At 56.8% G+C, this 24292-nt stretch overlaps 1 protein-coding gene across 4 annotated transcripts; it reads left to right on the forward strand.

Annotated features, from left to right (window-relative positions):
- Window positions 1-63: 63 nt before the first annotated feature.
- LIPE (lipase E, hormone sensitive type) lies at window positions 64-18064 on the forward strand. Of its 4 annotated transcripts, none has more exons than XM_082367506.1 (10): window positions 64-926; window positions 8603-9138; window positions 11628-11718; window positions 11831-11976; window positions 12174-12359; window positions 12547-12841; window positions 13639-13866; window positions 14107-14283; window positions 16648-17069; window positions 17463-18064. In XM_082367506.1, exons 1-10 carry the CDS (start codon window positions 71-73, stop codon window positions 17670-17672), a joined length of 3147 nt encoding a protein of 1048 aa, XP_082223632.1. In that variant the 5' UTR covers window positions 64-70; the 3' UTR covers window positions 17673-18064. The 4 variants fall into 4 exon arrangements, with proteins under 4 accessions (XP_082223632.1, XP_082223635.1, XP_082223633.1 ...); XM_082367509.1 differs by lacking the exon at window positions 64-926 and adding an exon at window positions 2377-2514; XM_082367507.1 differs by lacking the exon at window positions 64-926 and adding an exon at window positions 2778-3020.
- The last annotated feature ends 6228 nt before the right edge of the window (window positions 18065-24292 follow it).

Below are 24292 nucleotides of genomic sequence, written 5' to 3' on the forward strand. Positions count from 1 at the left end.
AAAGGGAGGAGCCATCATGGGCAATCAGTGAGGGATCTGTGACAAAGGAGGCCTGTGGGGGCCGAGAAGGATGAAGCCTGGGAGATCAACATCTCCCTTCCGGGAAATAACAACAATGGAGCCAGGTTCTAAGTTAGATTCTAGGCCTGACTGGGAACCTGAGCCACACCAGACACCCATCACCCAGTCAGAGTCTGGGCCAGAAAAGACACCCACAGCTCAGCCAGCATCTAAGGTTCAGCAGGGACCCGATACCCAACAGAAGCACACTGCACAGCAAAGACCCCTTGCCCAACATGAAGCTGAATCCCAGCAGGAACCTCCAGCACAGCAAAAATCTGCTTTGCAGCAGCAATTTCTTGCCCCACAGGAGCCTGCACCACAGCAGTCACCTCCCATCCAAAGGGTGCCCTTCAGGAAACAGGAAGCTGCCTCACAGCACAGACCTGGGCCAGGAAAAGATTCTAGAACTCAACAGGAGCCGGAATTGAGAGAGGGAGCTGGAGCCCAGGTAGGACCTGGACCCCAAAATGGACCACCTGCCCAGACGGAACTGGTGTCCCAAGAGAGAAGGCGACAGTCAGACCCTACAGCCCAGCACGCAGCTCCAGCCCAGGGAGCCAAATCCCAAGAGGGATCTTTGGCTGAGTGGCAATTTCTGTCAAAACCAAACGAACCATCCATACAGCAACCGGCCTCAGAACATAAGACATTTCTTGAATGGGTCACAGATTCAGGCCCAGAATCAGATTTGGGGTTCATGTTAGAGACCAATTTGCCAGCCAAGAGGGGTGGAACAGTGGCCCAGGGAATGAAGCTGGTCTCCAAGGGGAAACCTGGTTATGAAGTGATGTCAGGATTTGGTGGGACGTCATTACCCAGTAAGAAAACCAGCAGCCAGAACCCCAGACACTACCGGAACCCAGGTAAGTTGAGCTTGGAGGAAGGGGGCCTCCCAGGGATGGTCATTCATTTGGTCAGGAAGAACTTAGACCTGCCAGAATGTCAGGTGAGCTCAGGTGACCCCGCAACAGTCCCGGCAGACACTGATCAACAGCCCCATTTGACGGAGGAGGAAGCTGAGCCCTAGAGAAGAGAGGGATCCTGCAGGAGCCTGGGCAGTTAGGGGCTGGCCAAGCCAGGATCCCCAGCTAGCCTCTGACTCCTTCCCCTGCTCCAGGCTGCCTCCCCGCGGGGATCTGGGGGAACTCGAACAGAAACTAAAAAAGGCCCTGGGCGAGGGCCCCGTACTCATCCCTTGGGCCCCCAACTCCGAGCACCGCTCTGGGGCGGGCACCAAGTGGGCCACCGCGGCACCCTGCTGAACGTGGACCCTTACCCTCGCCGAGTGTCCACGCAGGCCAGGCCGAAAACCGGGCAGGAGCGACCCTTGAGCTCTCTGGGTTGTCCAGTGGGCAGGAAGACACTCGTCCCCAGGGAGTCCCAGGCCCGCCGGGCCCATGGCCTCGTGGGTTGTCATCTCAGGAAGGGGGCGCCTGGGAGAGGCGCTGGGGCTCCGTCCCAGGCGAGGTCGGCGCTGACGGGAGGGAGAGCTGGGGGAGCGGTGCGGGCGGGTCGTGGGCACAAGAATCCGCTGGCGGCAGCATCCCCGCCCCTCCTCCGAAGCCGGCCATGGTGCCCCCGGGGAGCAGGCTCGGGCCCTGAGCTCCTTCTCTGCGCTCAGAAGCCCTGCCCTGCACAAGGGGGGCCCGCAAGTTCTCTCCGGGGAACGTGGGGAGACTCGGTGAAACAGCCAGAGGGGGGGAAACAAGGCGGCCCCAATCCGGAAGCTGAGGGCGCTGTGAGGACGGTTAGTCCGAAGGCTGGTAATGGGGGTCTCAGCCCAGAGGCCTGTGTCCCCCGGAAGGGCTGGGCCGCCTCTCTCAGGACTGAGGAGAAGAGGGTCATCGGTGTCTCTCAGTGCCACAGCTGCTCGTGTGATTTGGGACGGCGGGGAGGAGGGACGGGATGGTGCTTCTGGTGCTAAACAGCGGTTTCCCTGGGCCTCCCGAACCCAGTCTCAAGGTACGCCTTCACCACAGCGCCGCCACAGACAAAGCCGCCTCTCCGGGACCCTCAGAAAGACAATTGAGTGTGTGCGCACGCGCGAGCCTCGAGCCTCCTCTGTTTCCCGCCTTTTCCCAGGTTCGCGCAGTTCCCGCGTTCGCCTCTCCTCCCTGCGGGCCAGTGCACGGCTTGGAGCTAGTGCGCAGGCGCCGAGCACTCTACAACCCCCTCCCTTCCATTCTCGCGGGCAGGGACAGGGCAGAGAGGAGAATCCCAAGAAACGGAGCAATAGGAGAACTAAAAGACAGAGGACAGGGGGGAAAGGCGGGGCTTCCTCCTCCAAAGGCTCCCTGGCAGAGCCACGCCTCCTGCACTGCAGTCCCGCCTCGGCTTTGAATTGCCCGAGGACCTGGCCCGCTCCCCGCCGCTGGGCGGAGGGTAAGTGGCACCCGGCTCACCTCTCGGCGGGCAGACCCGGTGCGTTCTAGACAATCCCTACGTGGGAAGGTGAGTGGGAAGACAAGGATGACAGCCAACACGTGACAACATCGGGGCTTCCTTGCTGGGGTGACCCCCGTGGGACTCCCCACTAGTTCTGACCGAATACGCTTTTAGCCGCCTCCAGGGATGCTTTTTTGTTGGTCGCGGGCCCTTTAATGCGTGCGAGGGGGCGGGGCCAGGTTGTAGGCACTAGCGGTGGTGGGCGGGACCCGACTGTGGAGGGCGGCTCTCCTTGCTCAGAGGGCGGGACCCAGAGAGAAGCAAGTCCAAGATTGGGTGGTGTGGGGGCCCGACGGTGGTACGTAGCGAGGATTGATCCTCGGGGCGGTGACTGGCGGCTGGAATTGGCCCAGGTGGGTGGAATTGGCCCCGGGGCCCGGACCGCGGAAAATTGATGGAGTTGGCCAGGGAAATGCGGTTCCCGGTGGCCGCTGGGGCTCCGGGCTCGAAGAAGGTTCAAGAGGGGTCCAAAAGTCAAAGGCGCGGGCGGTGGCGAAAAGGCAAAGCCAAAGGTGAGTGGGAGGAGGCCGGAAGGAACCTTAGACATCCTGTGGGAAACTGGGGACTGAATGGACTGACCTCCTGCCACAAGAAGTGGGGGGGCCCGTGGACTGTCTCATTGCTGCCCTGCGGGGCGGGGGTGCGGGGATAATTCACTGTGAGAAGCGGGTGATGTGAGAGGGAAATATCATCTCCAGCATAGAAACTCTCGGACGCCCCAGTACCGTCTTGGGAGTAGAGTCCAGAATGTTAGTGTCCCGAACCAGGGTTCCCGCTCTAGCTCCGTATTCGCTGTGTGACCGTGGCAGCTCTTGCCTTGTGATTTCAACGTGGGAGATGGTTCAAACGCCGATTTTCAGGTCTCTGACACTCTTGAGACGGTAATGGAGAAGAGATTTAGAAGCTGTGGCCCAAAGAGGAAGTTTAGGGGTGAGTCAGGTAGGAGGAAGGGGTGCCCTATAGTGGGGAATGCCTGGAGGAGGGGTGCAGTACAGCTTCAGACTGTCCTGTCCCACCATCCTTCATTCAATCCGATCATCCATTCGTTGTCAGTCCGCCTGCCTCAGCCTGGCTGCCCTAGGACATAAATTCCTGACTCCTACTCCTAGGACTAAGGGGCCCTGGGTTGGCTTTGGACAGCCTAACCTTCACTTGGGAGAAGGAAGTGCTGTCACCTGGGTTCCCTAGGGGGTCACATTATTTACAGGTCTCAGCGGGCTGGAGAAACACTGACAGACCAACAGAGATGCTGCAAGCCTCGGGCAGAGGCACACATGAAGTCCTTGCTGGATTAGGAGTATGTGTCAGTCCAAGTGAGGACCTATGGGAATTTCCTGAGCAGGAAAGAAACTGACATAGCCCCCGGGCCCAGAGACCCCCAGACTCATCATCCTCCCTGCCATAGACATCATCATTAGCCAAGGATAGAACTGGAGTTGGCTCCAGACGCACACAGGAAGGCTCAGACAGGCTCAGAGCTCAGACTCTCTTTATCCTGAGAGCAAGGGTGGAGGTGTTGAAGGGTTGGGAGTGTGTGACCAGATTTAAGTTTTAGAAAAATCTTCTGGCTGCTATGTGGAAAAGACATGGAGGGGGCAAAAACAGAGACACAGAAAGAGTTGTTACAGTCATCTAGAGAAAGGGGCAGTGGAGGTGGGAGAAGGGCCAGGTTCCAGTGCTTTCTAGGGGAGGCAGGGGGAACAGGACTTCATGATGGATTGGATGGGACTGGGAGGTGGCCATGCTGATGCCCTGGGTTCGAACTGGAGCAAATGGGAAGAGATGGGTACCATACACACACACACACACACACACACACACACACACACACACACAAAAGATATACGTCCATACACATACAAACACATGGCCACACAATCTCACAGGCCAAGAGAAATAGAGACACAGAAACCCTCACAGGCTGAGCAACACAGATAGGCCGTGACACATGCATACAAATATGCTTGCAGACATACTGAGCAACGAAAACACACAGACTGAGAAAAAATGTGGACACACTCACCCACAAACACAGGCCGGGACCAATGCTAGGCATGACAGGAACCTACATATGTATGTACCTCCATGTGAACCTCAAAGACATACTCACACCTGCCCACCCAGAAAGCACAGAGCTGAGACATGACAGAAGGAGCAACACGGATACACACAGAAACACAGCAGAGAAGCTGTGCCATCCTTGCTGGCTCGGTGACCCTGGGCGGTATGTCACCTCTCTGCATCTCAGTTTTCTCATCTGCCAAAATGGGTCATGATGGTTCCTACCTCACGGGTTGTGGAAAGGATGAAACAAGTTACCTGGCCTAAAGCACAGAAAGAGGGCAGTGCCTGGCACACAGCTGTCTTAGAGCAGTGTCTGCTCTTTCGTGCCGACACAGTCAGGGACAGAGCCACGGCCACTGCCCCCTCGCCTGCATCTGCCCCCAGGCCTCTCCCCTTCAGAAGGCCTTGCCCCTCCCAGGCCCCATACCTGGCCCTTCCTCCATCTTCCCCTCACTTACTTCCCTACCACCCTTCTCTCTCCTGCTCAGTCCCCAGGGATCAAAATCCAGGCCGGGTCCAGTTGTCCTGTGACCGTTTAGGGCAAAGGGCTAGTGCCCAGGCTGCAGGACCCTCACCCTTCCCTCTGCCCCAGTCCTCACCCAAGGCCCTGATGGCCTGCCCCTGCCCCAGTGCCCTCTGCCTCAGATTCTTGGCAAGCCTCTGGCAACCTCAGCATCCCACCCTCCCTGCTCCATCCGGCCCAGCCCCCAGGGAGCCGCCTGGAACAGGGCAAAGGGCAGCGCCTGGGATCCAGCCTCTTCCTCACTGCTTTGTGCAGGTTACTTCTGTCCAGATCTCCTGTGCCCTCATGTTCGATAAGGAGCCCCACCCCAGAGACAGGAAGTAAATGACAGCTGCTTTATAAAATGGGAAACCGCAGCCATGCAATAAATACCACGCTAGCCCTGTGCCGGGCATGAGCAAGGGATGGGGGTACAGCAGTGAACAAAACAAAGTCCCTGCCCATAGGGAGCCTATAATCTAGTGTCAGACACAGAAGGCAAACAGCACAAGCAGTAAATTGTACAGTATGTTAGATGGAAAAATGACCCGATACACATCTCAGTGAGGCTGAGTGAGAACCACAAAGCAAACCACGAGCAGAAATGCCGCCGTGGGGTCCTGCTTACGAAGATCATTTCCAGCCCTCAGTGGGCAGGATGGCCAAGTGCAGTTTCCAGATGAGGAGAGCAAGCTCATCTAGGATCACCTGGCCAGTGGCTTAGGCCGGTGTTCTGTCGTCACAGCCACCAAGCTCAGAGCTGCCTCCAGAGGCCTCTGTCTGTCCATCCATTTGTTTGTCCTGGGAGGGGTGGGCCTGTCCCAAACTCCCATCCAGTCCCTCCTGCCCCCACTCTGTCTCTTCCCTTTCCTTCCTTCTTCAAATATTTGCTGAGCACTTGCTATGTGCTAGACCCCATGATGGACCCTGGGGCCATCCCGTGCCCCCATGGGGATGATATCCCAGGCAGAGTGACAGGGGAGGATTCAGCTACAGCCAAGCACATGACACTGAGGCCTCTCATTTGCACAGGCCTCTTCCAAGACCCTGTACCTAATATCATACTTGTGGTTTTCTATTCTTTTTCCTAAAGAGCCCCACCTCCACTTGTAAAAGCGTCACAGCTCCATGAAGCCTGGTTCTGCCCCTGGGGGGACACAAACAACAAACATGGAAACAAATAAATGGAAAACTGCAAATATGTAAAATTCTAGGAAGAAGAACAGCTTAAAGATGATGGCAGAAAGCAGTGGTAGGGGGTGCATCTTAGATGGGGAGAAGCAGTTAGGGAACGCCCTCCTGGAGGAGGTGAGAAGCTGAGTCCTGAGGGTGAGAAAGAGCTGGCCAGGCAAGGAGCACGTGGCATAACGAAGGTGAAGTGTGTCTGAGCTTCAGTTTCCCATGTGTGAGGTGGGAATGACAGTCACAGCAGGATGGGCTGGAAGGGTAAGTGGCAGGTGCAGGGTGCCCAGGGTGGGAACACCACACGGCAGGACCTGTGGCTTGGGTCCCTAGCTGAGCTTGGCACTGCCCTTAATCAGCTGTTGTCCTCCTGGGAGGGACAGGCAAGGCTGGCTGCCTTCTCTCTCCCCACCAGCTGGGGCCAGCTGTGCCACGGCCAGTCTGGGGGCAGGAGCTGCTATCAGTCATGGTGCTTTTGCTCCCTGAATCCACCCTGGGGAGAAGGAGGGCAGCCAGGCTGGGTGAGAGGGCACACTTTGTTCAGGACTAGGGTGAGACTTCTGGGTCTAAGGGAGGAGGGGACAGGGGAACTGCATGCCTCAGTTTCTAACTGTTGAGGGGACTAGGGGTCTGGACTCCTGGGACTGAGCGAAGAGGGCCTTGGTGGCCCAAACTCCAGGGTTCAAAGCCAGAGGAGGAGCCTGGGAGTCGGGCCCCAGGCTCTGTTTACAGCACTGGGCTCTCACTGTCCTTTCTGGGTGGGAGGTGGAGCTGGTGGCCACACCCCGGGCAGGCTGGGCCCCTCCCCGGGATTATCACCCCAGGCTGCAACTGGCACTAGCCACAGTCAGCAGTCCCAGCCCTGGGGAGCTCTGAAGAGGCCTGGGAGGGGTGAGTTCACTGCCAGCTGACAGACAGGAGTAGCTGCTGCCAAACCCCAGGGCCTAGAAGGGAAAAGAGACACCTTTTTCTGGGGGATCAGGGGACCCTCGACTTGGGAGTCAGGCAAGGTGCTGGATGGGCTTCAGGAGGGAAGAGTATCTGAAGCAGAGGGCAGCATCCCCGCCAAGGGGCGCAAGAACAGCTTGTCCAGGACCTGGGTGACAGGACAGGGATCCCGAAGGGAAGACTAACCGGGGACCCTGAAGTGTGGGGAGTCAGGCCTAGTCCAGGGCAAGTTTTTGAGGGCCAGAGCTAGAGGCCCAGTCTCCAGAGCCCTGGGACGGAGACCAGCAAAAGTAACGGCTCTGGCCCCAGAGATCTGGGTCTGACTTCTGCTCTGCCGCTTTCAATGCAACTTTCATCTCCTTACTTAACACCTCTGAGCCTCAAGTTTCCTCTCTTGTAAGATGGGAATGCTCCTAATAACAGCTGAAACATGAACCGAGGCAGTCTGGGCCTCAGAGGGTTAGTGAGAACCTAAAGGAGCAAACAGAGAAAGCTCTTAGCACAGAGTCTGATGCAGAGTGAGTTCAAGGTTAATGGCAGGGATGAATGCCATCCTAGGCAGAGAGCAGGGCCGGCCCGTGCAAGCTAAGCCAGGCCTGAAGGCCAGGGACCCAGCTGGGGGAGGAGTGGAACCAAGGTTTGGGGACCCCCAGAGAAGATTGGAGGGGATTCCACAGCCAGACTGGAGGGACCAGGAGGGGGCAGGAGTGACCCCTCAGCTGTACGTAAGGCTAGAAATATGAACTCCTGGGTTCAGGAAGAGAATTGGGCTTGGGACCAGGGTCCTGGAACACCACCAGGTGGATGGGAATCGGTGGGTTGAGGGCTGAACTCTCCCAAATATTGCAGAAGGCAAGGGCCTGTGGGCGACCCCTGGGACCTGAGAAGGAGGTAGGATGGGGGCTTGAACTCCTGGTCCTGAGAGAGGGGACCAACAGGGGGTCCAGACTGCTCAGAACCTAGAGGGAGTCCTGGGCCCCGGGAGAGTAAATGGAGACAGATGCCTGAACTTGGGTCCCTAGAAGGGAGAAAGGGTTACATAGACTCCTGGGCTGTAGGACAGATTCTGGAGCTAAGGAATCAATCAGTGTCCCAAATAAGAGAGGACAGGGACTCCTGGGGCCTGAAGAAGAGGGTTCTGGGGCCTGGACTCCTGGGTCTTAGGATGGTGGGGACTGAGGGATCAAACTTGGCTCTTGAGGAGGGAGAAGGTGGGTACCTGGACTCATGGGTCCCAAGGAAGGAAGGAACTGGAGCCCTAGACTCCATCCTTCGGTCTGAAGGAGGGGCTGTGGTCTGACGTGAGTCTGCGGGAGGAGGGGGTAGAGCCTGGACTCCTGGACGCCAGGGCCCAGCTGATCCAGCCCTGCCTTAATGTGCCTCCCGACCTGCCCGCAGCCTCACGGCTCTCGCACAGCATGGACCTGCGCACAATGACACAGTCGCTGGTGACCCTGGCAGAGGACAACATGGCCTTCTTCTCCAGCCAGGGCCCTGGGGAGACAGCACGGCGGCTGTCAGGCGTCTTTGCAGGTGTTCGGGAACAGGCACTGGGGCTGGAGCCAACCCTGGGCCGCCTGCTGAGCGTGGCACACCTCTTTGACCTGGACGCAGAGACGCCGGCCAACGGGTACCGCAGCCTGGTGCACACAGCCCGCTGCTGCCTGGGGCACCTGCTGCACAAGTCCCGCTACGTGGCCTCTAACCGCCGCAGCATCTTCTTCCGTACCAGCCACAACCTGGCCGAACTCGAGGCCTACCTGGCCGCTCTCACCCAGCTCCGTGCTCTGGCCTACTACGCTCAGCACCTGCTGGCCACCAACCAGCCCGGGAGGCTCTTCTTCGAGGGTGATGAGAGGTTCATTGCCGACTTCCTGCACGAGTACGTCACTCTGCACAAGGGCTGCTTCTACGGCCGCTGCCTGGGCTTCCAGGTGAGCCCCCTGCCCTGCCCCTCCGGGCCCATGGTGAAGGCACACGGTGGGCCCCAACCAGGCCCAGTAGCATAGTAGAGGAACCACAATGGTCTGTGTTACTGGATTCAGCAAACAGCAGATGCAGGAAGGGGAAGCCGTCTGGGGCTCAGACAGCACTGCACGAAGGGTCTCAAACTTGTGGCCCTTTGGCCGAATCTACCGTGGAGGAAGAAATCTTTAACTTGCATGGCTTCTTGCACCAGGATCTCCACTGCTCCCTATCGTCCTACACTCAGGAGATTCATTCACTCTTTTTTTTTTTTTTTTTTTTTAATTTTATTTATTTATTTATGGCTGTGTTGGGTCTTCGCTTCTGTGCGAGGGCTTTCTCTAATTGCGGCAAGCTGGGGCCACTCTTCATCGCGGTGCGCGGGCCTCTCACTATCGCGGCCTCTCTTGTTGCGGAGCACAGGCTCCAGACGCGCAGGCTCAGTAATTGTGGCTCACGGGCCCAGTTGCTCCGCGGCATGTGGGATCTTCCCAGACCAGGGCTCGAACCCGTGTCCCCTGCATTGGCAGGCAGACTCCCAACCACTGCGCCACCAGGGAAGCCCCATTCACTCTTTTATGTGACCTGTCTGGCACCTGAATTCATTGGAGACCCTCTAGGAGAGTAGCCAGTACTGTTCTCAAGGCCAGTTTGTAAGAGCACGTCCCACTTAGTCATCCCCACCGAAGGCCTGGCAGGCAGGGAGGAAAGGTGCCAGCCCCATTTTACAGAAGTTCAAGGGGAGGGGCCCCAAGCTTCTCAACTGGACCCACGTCAGCCTGGGCATATCGACTCACCTAAGGCACAGTAGAATCCAGATGTTCAGGTTTCAGGGAGAGCCAGGGAGCATATCCAAGTTGGTGGCAGTGAGGAAGACCTGGTTGTGGCCCCTCTCCTCCCTGAACCGGGGCCCTGACCCCCAGCTGCAGGCCTTCTCCTGTCCTCTGCCCACCCCAAACCACCCTCAGGGAGACACAGCTTATCTCAGAACTGACAGGGAAGCAGCCCTGAGGCCTTTGGACTCACAGGAAGAGTATTTCGGGGACTCAGAATTGGGAAGCACTTGGAGCACCAGGCGCAGAGCCAAGGCCCAACTTGCCCCCATCTGGGGTCAGTGCTGGGTCCACAGTCCCCAGCCACATCTGGGACCCCCAACAGGAGTATATGGAGCTGTGTAACCCTGTACCCCTTCAGACCCTCTCTGGGCCTCCCCCAGCCTCAGTGTAGCTGAGCTTGGCAGTCTCAGCCTCTTCCCACCGCACCCCACCTTTCTCTGCTTCCACACGGGGCAGCCCGTCCTCACCAATCCAGCCTGGGCTTTCCCGGGAACTTCCCCTCGCCCAAGCTGAACCCACAAATACTGATCGGCCCAGCTGGGCCAGCCTGCTCCTCCCTGTGACCCGGCCGTCCCCTCGAGGCTCGGGAGTGAGAACCCAGGGCCACCTGAGCCCGGCTGTGCTCTCTGGCCCACTGGGCCCCCGGCCAGGGGCAGGGCCATGCCTGACAGCTCCTCTCTGAGGGCCCAGCTGTGCCATGTTGCAGGACAGCCTGCCCCTGTAAAATGCCAGCCCCAGGGGGCAGAGGCCCTCTCTGTCTAGGTCTCGTTCAGCCCCTGCTCCAGCCCAGTGCCTAGCACGCAGTAGGACCCAGGCCAGTATTTGCTGAATGAACAGAAGAACCCTGCTGGCCCCTTGCCCAGGCTTCTGTGGCTTTCTTTTTCCTCTGATCTGGTCTCTCTATTGTCTTTTCTTAGCTGCCTGGCTCCTCTCAGAAGCTGGGTCTCCCCATCTGACTCTTTCTGCCTCAGGATCTCGGGCCCTGTCTCTGACCTTTCCCATTTCTGTCTCCCTGCTGCCCCTTAACTGGCCCCCACTGCCTGCGTCACCTCATCTCTGTCCTCGCTGAGTTTCAGGGATCCCTGCATCATCCTTCTCCCAGCTCACCACCCTCTATGGCTCCATCCACATCTAGAACAAATCCAAATCCTCAGGCTCCACGTGAGCCGCCTTTGCTTCTCTGATCTCAGCCCCTGTCCCCTCCCCTGGCTCACTCTGCTCCCGCCACACACATCATCACACCAAGCACAGAGCCACCTCAGAGCCTTTGCATGTGTCCCGCCCCCTGCAGGGAACAGCCTTCCCTCGCTTCATTCCCATCCCTCCTCAAGTCCCCTCCTGGAGACCCGTATGAGGAGTCAGACCCCTAATCATCAGTCTGTCCCCTCCACCTGCCGTCTTTTCAAACATCGATCGTTACTTCACATTATATGGCACGCCTTTATTTGAGTATTGTCTGTCTTTTCGACAACATCAGCTCCGTGAAGGCGCCTAGAGCAGTGCCTGGCACGCAGCCAGAGCTCACTAAATATTTGCTGAACGACCACATCTACCCCCCATGTCTCTGCCCCACCCCACTCCTGCCCACCCCTGGTCCCTGACTTGGAGGCATGTCTCCACAGTTCACGCCCGCCATCCGGCCATTCCTGCAGACCATCTCCATCGGGCTGGTGTCCTTCGGGGAGCACTACAAACGCAACGAGACGGGCCTGAGTGAGTCCCTGCAGGGACCTGCCTGCAGCCTCCCCTCCCCTCCTGTCCCTCCTCCGCACCGCTGCCCCAGCGAGGCTGCCAGGGGCTCCCTGACACCCCTCCTGACCCCCAGGTGTGACAGCCAGCTCCCTCTTCACCGGCGGCCGCTTTGCCATCGACCCAGAGCTGCGTGGGGCCGAGTTTGAGCGGATCGTACAGAACCTGGACGTGCACTTCTGGAAAGCCTTCTGGAATATCACAGAGATCCAGGTGCTATCGGTGAGCACGGGGCACGGTGAGGGCCCCAACCTGGTGCATGATGGGGAAACTGAGGCCCAGAGACACGTCCCGGGCCTCTGCAGTGTTCCAGGTCCAGGGATAGCACGGGAGGAAAAAGACTGGGGGTCGGGGGGGAGGTGTGAGGGGAACCCCTGCCAGCAGCCCCTCCTAGCGCGCCTTCTCTTCCCTCCCACCAGTCTCTAGCAAACATGGCATCAGCCACCGTGAGGGTAAGCCGCCTGCTCAGCCTGCCACCCACCGCCTTTGAAATGCCGCTGACTGCTGACCCCAAGGTCACGGTCACCATCTCACCCCCACTGGCCCACACAGGCCCTGGGCCCGTCCTCGTCAGGCTCATCTCCTATGACCTGCGTGAAGGACAGGTAGGGTCCCTGCCTCAGCCAGAACAGGTACAGAGCTGAGGAGCACGGGTGCACCTTCCCCAGACGTCCTCCCGCCTCTCACTGCCCACACCTGCCCCGACTCCTGTCTCTGAGCACATACCCTTGGTGGGGTGAGGCCCAGGAAGAGCACACCGGCCTGACCCACCTCCTCGTTCCTCACCCCCAGGACAGCGAGGAGCTCAGCAGGCTGGTGAGGTCCGAGGGCCCCAGGAGCCTGGAGCTGCGGTCACGGCCCCAGCAGGCACCCCGTTCCAGGTGCCTGGTGGTGCACATCCATGGCGGCGGCTTCGTGGCCCAGACCTCCAAATCCCACGAGCCTTACCTCAAGAGCTGGGCCCAGGAGCTGGGCGCCCCCATCCTCTCCATCGACTACTCCCTGGCCCCCGAGGCCCCCTTCCCCCGGGCGCTGGAGGAGTGCTTCTACGCCTACTGCTGGGCCGTCAAGCACTGTGCCCTCCTCGGTGAGCCTGAGCCCCTCACTGCCACCGGCTCCCCGGGCCCGCCCCGGCCTGCTGCAGGGGGAACGAGCCATTAGTTGCTCAGGCCTCAGTCTTGCACGCCCCGCCTCCCCTTCCATCTCCTGCCACCCGGCCCTCTGCCGCCTGTTCGCCCCGCTTGTCCCACCGGCCCACTCTTCCAGCTCCGCCGCAGTGCTCCCACCTTCCATCTCAACCACTTCCTCCTCCTGCCTCCGGCTTCCGCCCACTCTAGTCCCCCACGTCCCCATGGCCTCCGACCTTTCCTTCCCTCCTCCCGTTTCTCTACCCACTGCTGTCCTGTGCTGGCAGCCACCTGGCCTCGCTCCAGCCCATTCTCCCAGCTCCTCCGACCTCCCACTTCCCACAGCTTGGGAAGCACAGGATGAGGCCGTGCGTCAGGGCACAGGGCCCGTGGCCCTCGCGTGCAGTCAGCCTGAACCCTGGCTTCCATCTGCTGGCCTCGATGCCCCTCCCTCCTGAAATGTGCCCTTGCTCTCCCCTTTCCACCACCCTCCCTCCTTGCTTCTGACCTCCAGCCTCCCAAGCTTCCCAGAGCTTCCTGCTCTCCAGGCCTCTCCGTGTCCCAAGGCTGCCTTATCCTCTGACCGCTATCCCCCACATGGGTCCAAATCCCTGCCTTAGTTTTACCAGTGTCTAAAATTGCAATTGGCTAGACCCTGGGGTTGGGCCCCTGACGCCCGACCTCTGAGAGCCCAGTGCTCCTGGCCCAGAGCTCCAGTTCCTCCCTGCCAGGCTTGACCAAGCCCCCTCCAAACCAGGCTCAACGGGCGAGCGGATATGCCTCGCAGGAGACAGCGCAGGAGGGAACCTCTGCTTCACCGTGTCCCTTCGGGCAGCGGCCTACGGCGTGCGGCTGCCAGATGGCATCATGGCAGCCTACCCGGCCACAATGCTGCAGGCGACCGCCTCTCCTTCCCGCCTTCTGAGCCTCATGGACCCCCTGCTGCCCCTCAGCATACTCTCCAAGTGTGTCAGTGCCTATGCTGGTTAGTCCCACACCCACTCGACTGGGGCCCTGCGGGTGCTTGGATACCTGGGTCCTTTGGGGTCAGAGACTAGAGCCCTGTCTCGGTGGGTATGAAGGAGAGGGAATCTGAGACTCCTTGTTCCTGCTGAAGCCATCAGATATTCTGGGTCCCTGGGGGCACAGATGCCTGAGGTTCTGGGTGTTGAGACTGGGCCCAGAAAGAGAAGAGACCAACTCAGCCCCCCACATACACTCCCAGGTGGGGAGACCGAGGACCACTCTGACTCGGGCCAGAAGGCGCTGGGCATGATGGGGCTGGTGCAGCGGGACACAGCCCTGCTCTTCCGAGACCTCCGCCTGGGCGCCTCCTCGTGGCTCAACTCCTTTCTGGAGCTGAGCGGGCATAAGTCCCACCCGAACTCGGTGCCCATAGCAGGTGAGTGACGCCCTTTCCTCACACACCCATCCAGCGTGGCCAGGAGGGACAGCCTGGCACACCAAAAGTCCTGGGGGAGGCAAGAGGCTGTGCCCTGGGCCCTCAGGGAAGCAGAGATCACCTTCCTGGCTCTGCCCCATATCTGTGCCAAGTCCCTACCACAAAGCCTTGATTGTCCACGACAGCCCACATCCTAGAAATTCCAGGACTCTGGTCCCCCGGGTCAACTCAGAATCCCAGGAACTGTAAGATTTAGCTTTCTAAACAGCCTCTCTCAGAAAGGCACCCTGGGGAATGACTCAGAAGGCCTGCCGAGGGTCCTGATTTTCAGTCCCAAGAACCCCACCCAAATCCCTTGGGCCCTCGGTGGGAGTCCAGCCCTCCTAGATTCTTTCCAGACTTTTAACAGAAGTGCATGGGGATATACCCCCTCCAGGGGCTGGCCCTGGCATGGGGAGATCAGAAGATTGAACAGACCTCAGGAAGGGGAGGAGATTCCCAGCCCTAGGTGGGTAGAAGGACCCTCAGGCAGCCAAAAATCACTTCCATCCAGGGATCCATTTTTTCCCACCATTTCCTAACATTTTAAGGATTTTAAAGCACAACCAATTCAAATCACTTTCAATAGTATTTTCTGGGTAATAGAAACTGCATGTTCAAAAGTAGATACATTAAAAAAAAAAAAATACCAGATACAGTTGCCACAGAATTCCCTGGTGGTCCAGTGGTTAGGACTCTGCGCTTTCACAGCCGAGGGCGCAGTTTCAATCCCTGGTCAGGGAAGTAGGATCCCGCAAGCCGCGGCCAAAAAAAAAGTAGATACAGTTTCTGTTATTCAGAAAAACATTCCAGTTGAATGTGCTTTATTTTAAATTCAGTTTTTAATATTAGGATATTCCAATGGTTGCAAATAAATATACCCAAAAACAATTAAAAGAGATTTTGAATTTTAGGCACATGGACCATTGGGCATAGGCGGTTTCCTTGTAGGAGAAAGGTGACAAGAGCAAACCCTAGAGGCGCACACGCCAGTCTAGAGGCGCACACGCCAGTCTAGCTCCCTACTGTACCAGGTACTGGCTGGTTGCTGGCTGACGTGGGCAGGTCACGGTATCTGTGAGCCTTGCTTTGCTCCTCTGTGAAATGGGTACAATAAGAATACCTGCCTCATAAAGTTGTTGTAAGGACTGCATACACCTATTTGTGCCAAGCACCCAGCACAATACCTGGCACACAGTAGGTGCTCCTTGAAGATGCTGGTCCCCTGACTGGTGCCCTGTGACTCTAGCCAACAGTTCTGTTCCAGTGACCCTCTGGGGCACAGGGCACCTTTGCAGTTATTTTCATATCGTCTTGCGTTTTGCCTTTATGGATTTATAAAGGCAAGTGGAAAAAAAACTGAAAAATGTAAGGTCCTGGCCCTAGTGGTAAGCAGCATGAGTCTGATAAAGTCAGTGGAGCTGAGGCCAAGGTGGGTATACCAGGCAGGCCTGAAGCATACCTTTAGCATCATTTGGGCACCTGCTTGTCTGGTCATTCAAAAGGAATGGATGGGGAATTTCCTGGGGATCCAGTGGTTAAGACTCCACGCTCCCAATGCGGGGGGCACGGGTTTGATCCCTGATCAGGGAACTAAGATCCCGCATGCCGCCCAGTGTGGCCGAAAGAAACGAAACAAAGGGAAGAGATGAAGTGAACATGAAGGAACTTTTGGGAGCATATGTACGTGGCTAAAGATGTGGGATCTCTAGGAACCTGATATGTCCTCAAGATTCTTTTTAGCTCCCTGTGAACAGAGCCTCCTTTCAAGCCGTGTGGGCCTGCTGACTACTCCACTTTGATCCATTCATACCCTCTGTGTCAAGTGACAATAAAAAGTTGACTGGGCCTCGTGCTCGGGCCAGGGAGGCAGCTGGAACTGGGCACCTGGTAATAAAACATAAATATTGATATATTATGACCTCCCAGGGGTAGCACTACCTAATCCCAAATCTTATTATCCCACTGAGTTCTCACCACCTCCTATGAGGTAAGGGCTATTTTTATCCCCTTTGTACAGAGAAGGAAACAGGCTCCCAGAAGTAAACAAACACCCCTCTATTAGCACACAGCTCCACCTCCAAGACCTGCGACTCCTTCCACCTCCCCCTTGGAGTTGCAGCCTGGGGCATCCTGGAGTTCCCCGCCCACCCCCAGGGAAGGAGTCTGGGGGAACACTCTAGGCCTCCACAGCCCTAGGGTGCAACTCCTCCACCGGCCACTGCTCTTCCCATGATCTTCCCGGCCAGCCAACCATACACACAGCCAACAGAACCAGGCTTACCTGTGTCCCTGGCTGGCCCCCTAACCCTGCTCCTCTCGCAGAGCCGATGCGGTGCAGTGTGTCTGAAACAGCACTGGCCCAGCCTGAGGGCCCACTGGGAACAGACTCCCTCAAAGCCCTGACGCTGCATGACCTGAGCCTAAGGGGCAGCTCTGAGACACCGGACACCCCAGAGCTGTCACTGTCAGCGGAGGCACGTGGCCACTCCAAACCCTCAGCCATCAACTTCTTACTTCGGCCTGAGGTTGCATCTGAAGAATCTGAGGCCGGGGCTGAGCTGAGCACCAAGGACAGAGTTCAAGGTGTGTGTGCTGCCTTCCCTGAGGGTTTCCACCCCAGGCGCTCCAGCCACGGTGCCAAACGGATGACCCCCTACTCGTCGCCCATCGTCAAGAATCCCTTCATGTCACCGCTGCTGGCACCTGACAGCATGCTGCAGACCCTGCCACCTGTGCACATCGTGGTGAGTGCCAGACAGGGAAGGTGGAGCTGGCAAGGAGCGAGGAGGGCGGGGCAATGGTGCACCTGGGGAAGGGAGCCCCCAGCGGGGGCAGAGTGGGGGGAATGGAGGAAGCCTGCCTAAGCCTGGCTGAAGAGGAGGGAAGGCCCGGCAACGGGTGGACTAAGGGAGTCTTGTTGAGTACCTGGGGCAGGCGCTGGGCTTGGAGAGTCGGGGAAGGGGAAAAGAGAGGGTGGGTCTCTGGGGGAAGGGAGAAGCTAGGCAGAGGCCAGTTAAACTCATTCTCCGACTCTCCGCCCCCCTCCCCATGTCTCCTGCCTCTATCCACCCCCATGGCCACGTATTTCCCCGCGTTCATCTACCCTGCCCCTGTGCCCCACCCCCGCCGTCCCGCAGGCGTGCGCGCTGGACCCCATGCTGGACGACTCAGTCATGTTCGCGCGGCGGCTGCGCAGCCTGGGCCAGCCCGTGACGCTGCGCGTGGTGGAGGACCTGCCGCACGGCTTCCTGAGCCTGGCGGCGCTGTGCCATGAGACGCGGCAGGCCGCCGCGCTGTGTGTGGAGCACATCCGCCTCGTCCTCAATCCGCCGGGCCCGCCGGTCTGAGCCGTGGGACGGAGCCAGGCCACGCGGGGAGAGGGGGGCTGCGAGGGGCGACACTAAAGGCCTCTTGTACCCATCTGCGCAGGGCTCCGTAGTGAATGCGCCTCGGAAAGGGCGGCGGGGACCCCTGCCCGCGGCTCCCGGCCCATCCGGAAGGGGGCGGGCTGTGCCTTAAATCGAGGGTGCGGCAAGGGTGGGGGCGGGGCGAGGGCCCCCGAAAGCTAAGACCCTGGCCTGCGGGAGGGGGGCGCCCACAAACCAGTCTCCGAGACAGCTGGACCTGCACTCCACCACTGCCTTCTGCTGCCGCGACCACCGCAGGGGCGGGGCCTGACCCTACTTTGCAGAAAGGTTTGCTTTGTTTGTATTTTGTAAATAAAAGTATTTAATTAGTTTGCCCTCTCGCAAATAGAGTGGGTGGGGGGTCGCCCACCAGGGGGCAGCATCGGAAACCGAGAAACTTGGCCCCGGAGAGCAGAGGCTCAAGGTCTGGATCCTGAGGAAGGAGGGGTCTCCGGGCCTGGATTCTCTAGTGAGGAAGGACAGGACCGCCCCCTACTAACACAGACCCACCTCCCCCTCAGACCTAATTCAGGTACAGTGCCACAGGACTCTGGCTTCTCAGCTACTCCTCTCTACAAACCCAGCCCCAGGGTACACCAGGAAAAGAAAACCCGAACTCCGCAGAGAACTGGGGCAAAGCTAACAGGAAACCAGAAACAAACTGGTCACCCAAAATACTGGAACCCAAGCTCTACCCAGCTGTGACAGTCACTCAGTCCCTCACCCTTTGTAGGCCCTAAGTTTGGAGCAGAGATTTCCATCCAGGGCCAGCCTTCAAGAAATTTCCGACCCTGGACTCAGGGAGGGTGTGGGGAGAGACCCAGACACAGGCTGTCGCAGTCCCCGCAGGCTCCATCTGTGGTAGTCAGGGAGTCCTTCACAGAGGAGGTGATCCAAGGATGAGCAAAAGTTTGCTAAGAAGAAGAAACACGCAACGTTGTGGGAGCCCACAGGCAGTGGTCAAGGCTTCTGCCTGGCCAGAAGTTCAGGTGCAAAGTGGGGAGTGGTCAGCAGCAGATCGTGAAGGGCCTGGAGTGCAATTTGGACTATAAATGAAGGGCAGTGGGAGCCACAGAAGGGCTTTGAGCAGGGGAGGGACAGGATCAGCTCAGGCACTGAAAGAGCCTAGTGGGAAACTGGGGAACGGACTGAAAAGGGCAAGACTAGAGCCCTGGAAGCAAAAGAGGAGGCTGGGGACAGGGAAGACAAGCCCTGAGCTGGGGCAGAGGCCATGAAGGTAAGGAGTAGAAGTAGGGGCGGAGCAGATCCCAGAGCCATAACTGAGGCTGGATAAATGGGACTTATTGAGGGTGGAGCAGAGGTTACAGGAAGGCAGGGGGATGAAGGGGACACTCAGGTCTGGACGGGGGAGCAGGTGGACAGTGAGACTCTTTACTGGGAGGAGACTCAGGCATGTGAGAGGTGGGTGAGGTACTGAGGGTTGTTTTGCACACAGATCAAAAGGTCTTTATGAACACAAACAGGCTCAGGGACATAGAGAACAGACTTACGGTTGCCAAGGGGGAAGAGATTGGGGTGGGATGGAGTGGGAGGTTGGGGTTAGCAGATGTAAGCTATTCTATATGGAATGGATAAACAAGGTCCGACTATATAGCACAGAGAACTATATTCAGTATCCTATGATAAACCGTAATGGAAAAGAATACTAAAAAGAACATATATATATATATATATATATATATATATATATATATATATATATATATATACTGAATCACTTTGCTGTACAGCAGAAATTAACACATTGTAAATCAACTATACTTCAATTAAAAAAAAAAGTCTTCATGAGACAATCCAGGGGTACATCAAGGAGGCAGGAGGAGTCAGAAGAGGGAGGTTCCCTCCTCTGAAACCTTTCCTGACCCACTAAACCCAAAAAAGACTCTCTTGGACTCCCCTGCCTCTGCCCACCCCTGCATATCAATATGTGGGTCTGTCCTCCCATCTGACCTGGCCTCCTTGAGGACACAGCCCAGGCCTGATTCATCTTGGTTACCACCATCGCCCAGCACGAGGCTTAGCACATTGGAAGCCTCAGGAAATGTTTAAGTAATGGGTGGCTGAGTGTGTGAATGAGCGGGTGCCAGTGAGTGGCTATATGAGGAAATCAGTGAGTGAGGTACTTAATGAGGGCAGGAAGGACTGAACGCATGGGTGAGCAGGACGGGTAGGGGCAGACGAGAATCAAGTTTAGGGTGGGAGGAAGGGAATGGATGGATGAATCTCTTAGATTGTGCACCCAGCTCCCCGCTCCGCCTCAAGCCTCACCAAGGCTCACCGTTTCCCGTCCGAGCTATGTCCAGAACCCCAATACTGGGTGTGCTGTGAAGGGCTTACCAGGACAGCCTCGCAGAACCTGTCCACTTAAGAGCCGCTCCAGCGTCTAAGAAGCAGACCCCAACACCAACCGGCAAAGGCCCGGCCTCCTGACACCCTGGCAGGACAGGCGGGGAGACTGGGTCTATCGCTGTCAGACTCGAGCTGTGGGCCCCGCCTACCAGGGAACTCGCCCTGCTCTGAGTGGCCCAGGGAGTTAGGAGGCGGAGTATCTATTGGCTGGAAGATAGTGACTGACGTCGTGGGTAGCTTATCACAGCTCGGCTGCCGCGGAGTGCTCGCGTGTCAGACACGCCTCTAGAAAGACAGAAATGGGAGATAGCTGAGGGCGTGGTCGACTGCAGAAGGACCAGGAACGAGGTTTCCGGCTGCACGAAGCTGGAAAGTTCGACGGACTGATCCTGTCCTGAGGGAGGATGAGAGTCCGGATTCCTTGGTCCTGAGGGGGGAGGGACTGAGGAGCCTAGACTTCTGAGTCTGATTGAGGAAGAGGCTGAGCGTCCGGATTCCTGGATCTTGAGGGAGGGAGGAGCTGGGAACCTGAAGGGTCACGCTCTAGGGACAGGGATTCCTGGATCCCAAGAGTCACTGGCCTGACCAAGGAAGACAGATTTGGGGTTCGGGGCTTTATGTGGCTCTGTATTGTACTGGAGCCAGGCCTTGTCCCCAGGCCAGAGTTCTGGGTCCTGAGGTGGGGCTTGGAGTAGAGATGAAGAGGAAAAGGCTTAGGGGAAGCTCTGGCCTCGATAATGCCCTTTCCTCATCCCTGAAAGGGAACCCAGGGGCGGGTGCTGTGTGCAAAAGGAACCCAGAGCAGGAGGAGACTTGAGACTCATGTGGAAACAAAGAGAAAAACATACCAACTGAGAGATTAAAATACTGAAAACAATAAAAATAATAGGGGCTTCCCCAGTGGCACAGTGGTTAAGAATCCGCCTGCCAATGCAGGGGACATGGGTTCGAGCCCTGGTCTGGGAAGATCCCACATGCCTCGGAGCAACTAAGCCCGTGCGCCACAACTACTGAGCCCGCGTGCCTAGAGCCCGTGCTCTGCAACAAGAGAAGCCATCGCAATGAGAAGCCCGGGCACCGCAACAAAGAGTAGCCCCTGCTCACCACAACTAGAGAAAGTCCACATGCAGCAATGAAGACCCAACGCAGCCAAAAGTAAATAAATAAAATAAATTAATTAAAATATATATATATAAAAAATAATAACACTCACTTGTATGGGATTTACTGTGGCCCAGGTTCTGTGCTAAGCATTTTACTTAACTATCTCATGTCTTCCTCCTACCAGCTCTAAGAGATTGGATTATTATTATTATTAATACCATTTTACAAGTGAGAAAATTGAGGCCCAGTGAGAGAGAATCAAGATACAGATGTAAAGAGACAGGAGAGACACAACACACAGATGGAGATAAACAGATAAAGACAGACAGGCCCAGAGAGAGAAGAGAAGGTACACAGCAAAAAAAGAAGGACTGAGAGCTGGGACTCCCAGGGGGTGGGGGTGGGGGCTTGAGGTCTGGGACTCCTGGGGCCTGGGGGAGGAAGGACCAGGGATGGGGACTCCCAGGTATGTCCTCCTCGACCGCAAGATACCAGGCTTGTTCAACCCTTCTCACTGTGGGTGCTGGGCCTGACTGAGGTCGAAAATAGTGATTAGGAGGGTACAGGTGGGTCATTATCCTATTAGGAGATGATAAGAAAATGATTCACAGGGGTGCCCCTGGCCTGGGAGGATCCTTTCCCCCATGGCCTATGTTCTTTGATCTGGACAGATCAGCCTCAGGGAGGCTGGTCCCTCTCTGTCCCTCCCCATTGCTGCATCCCCATCACTCAGAACTGTCACTGAGGCCCACTGTGGACGCAGGTGGGCCACCCTGGGGCAGCAAAAGCTTTCTTGGTGGGTCTTCATCCCTCTAGGTCTCTCTACCTTGAACCAATGCCTGCCAGAGGTCCTGGCACATTGCAGGGGCTCAGCAAATGCTTATGGAATGGACGGACGAACATCCACATCTCTCTGTGTGGCTCTTCCTCTGTCCCCATCCGCCATCTCTCTCTGTTTTCCCATCATGTTCTTTCTCATCCTCGCCCAGGCCTGACCTGTCTCCTCCCACCTTCCCTTTCACCCTGGTGTCTCTCCTGAAGCCACTGGGCCCACCATCCCCATTAGGGAGAAACAGCAGCTCATTTTGAAATGAGCTTGTCCTACGGGGCATGTAAAGGAGTGGCTGAGAGATGAGTTCTCAAGACCCCAAATACAGGCACATCCCTGGCACCTCAGAGTCAGAAGTGTAAGATCACAGCAAACATGTGTCCTCACAACACCCGCTTGGTGTGATCTTGCATTTACACCCACACAAGCAGAGAATCCACACACGGCATGTGCAATTACCTACAAACACACACATAGGCACACAATCGTGGAATCGCTCGCACTGACAACACAAAGAAATATCCCATTCCTCATGCAAAACAGACACCCCAGTTATGCAGTTATATGCCCAGCCATAGACAGGCCATTCATCTAATCCCTACTAGGTCCATGAGCAAAGACCTAGTTTTATTCACTATTGTATCTCCAGCAACTAGAGCACCGTCGTCATCCCCATAAACACAAAAATGTTTCCCATGGGCCAGGTGCAATTCTTTACATGGATTAACTCGTTTAATCCTCTCAGCAACTCTATTCCCAGCAACCCATCTTGTAGATGGAAAAATTGAGGTCCACGGAAGTTTAGTGGTTTGCCCAGGGTTTCACAGCCATTCAGAGGCCATCAAGATTTGAACTAAGGTTTTCTGGCTCTGGAGTCCAGCATACAAAGCTACCACTCAAAAAATAATTCCTGCCTTAATCTAGTCAGAATTAGGGAACTTTCACAACTGAGACCGCACCCAAACACAGATGCACAGTAAGGAGAATCACAGGAGGGCAATACAGACACGCAAATAGAAAAGACCTCCTCACATGTCATACCCCAGAATGCGGGAACACGCAAAGAGAGACACATTGTGACAAACCCCACACAGATGCACAGCACCCGGAGAAGCACACACCACACAAAAGAGATACAACACACCCAAACCCAGACACGGTGACGCATCCAGAGCTCCGAGTCCCTCCTGTTCCGCTCCCAGCCCCGCTGGGCTGGCCCTGGAGGATGCAGCAGGCTTACAATGGGAAGGGGGCCACCTCACTTGCCTGCTCAGCCAGACCGGTTCCGCCAGTGCCATAGATGGCACCACCCGCCTTGTGAAACCCACGTTGGGCAACTGTACCCTGAACTGGCCTGGACACCTGAATTCTGGGGAGAAAGAGGCTGGGAGCCTGGACTCCTGGGTTCTGAGGGAGTAGGGGCTGGGTACCTCATTCATGGATTCTAGGGGAGGAGAGGAGTGGGAGTGGGACCTGGAGTCTGAGGAGGGATTCCTGGGTTCTGGGAAAAGACCCAGGGACGTGGATTCCCCTCTTTGAAGGTAAGTTTCCAGATTTAGCAAATAAAAATACTGGACACCAAGTTAAATTGGAATTTCAGATAAACAGCAAATACTTTTTAAGTATAAGTATGCTCCATCCAATACTTGGGACATACTTATACTAAAAAAGTATTTGTTGTTTATCTGAAATTCTAATTGAACTGGACATCCTGCATTTTATCTGGCAACCCTATTTGAGGGGAATGCAGGCCAGAAGCCTGGAGACGCTGCCATGCTCACTCCTCAGCCCCCAGCTCTCCTCTTCCTGCCACTGCCCTCCTCCTCACCCCCAAGCAGGCCACCTCACAGCTTTCCCAGTCCTGATTTCCTCACGTACATGAGTTTCTGTATCTATCTAATTGGGGCCCTCAGGCTGTGTCAGAGTTGGGAGAGGAAACTTGAGGACAACTCAGGTTGTCATCTTGGGAGCCCTAGGGTCTGACCCTGAGTCACCTGCAGCCCATGGTCTGGACAGCTGGGGGATGGGGCTCTGTGGCTGCCTCCATAGGGCAAGCCTCAGGATGGGGAGAGATGCTGAGATAGGACGCAGAGACTTCAGGATAAGGACACTGAGACACAGAGCTTGGGAAGAGAGACTCAGAGATGAGGAGACAGAGAACCAGGAGAAATTTGGAAACAGATCTGCAGAGATGAGGAAAGAAGGAAAGGAGAGATTCAGAGCCAGAGAGACAAAGATGCGGAGACGGGGGAGGGGG

Source organism: Balaenoptera borealis, assembly GCF_965194805.1.
Source record: "Balaenoptera borealis genome assembly, chromosome: 19".
Taxonomy (NCBI): Eukaryota; Metazoa; Chordata; class Mammalia; order Artiodactyla; family Balaenopteridae; genus Balaenoptera; species Balaenoptera borealis.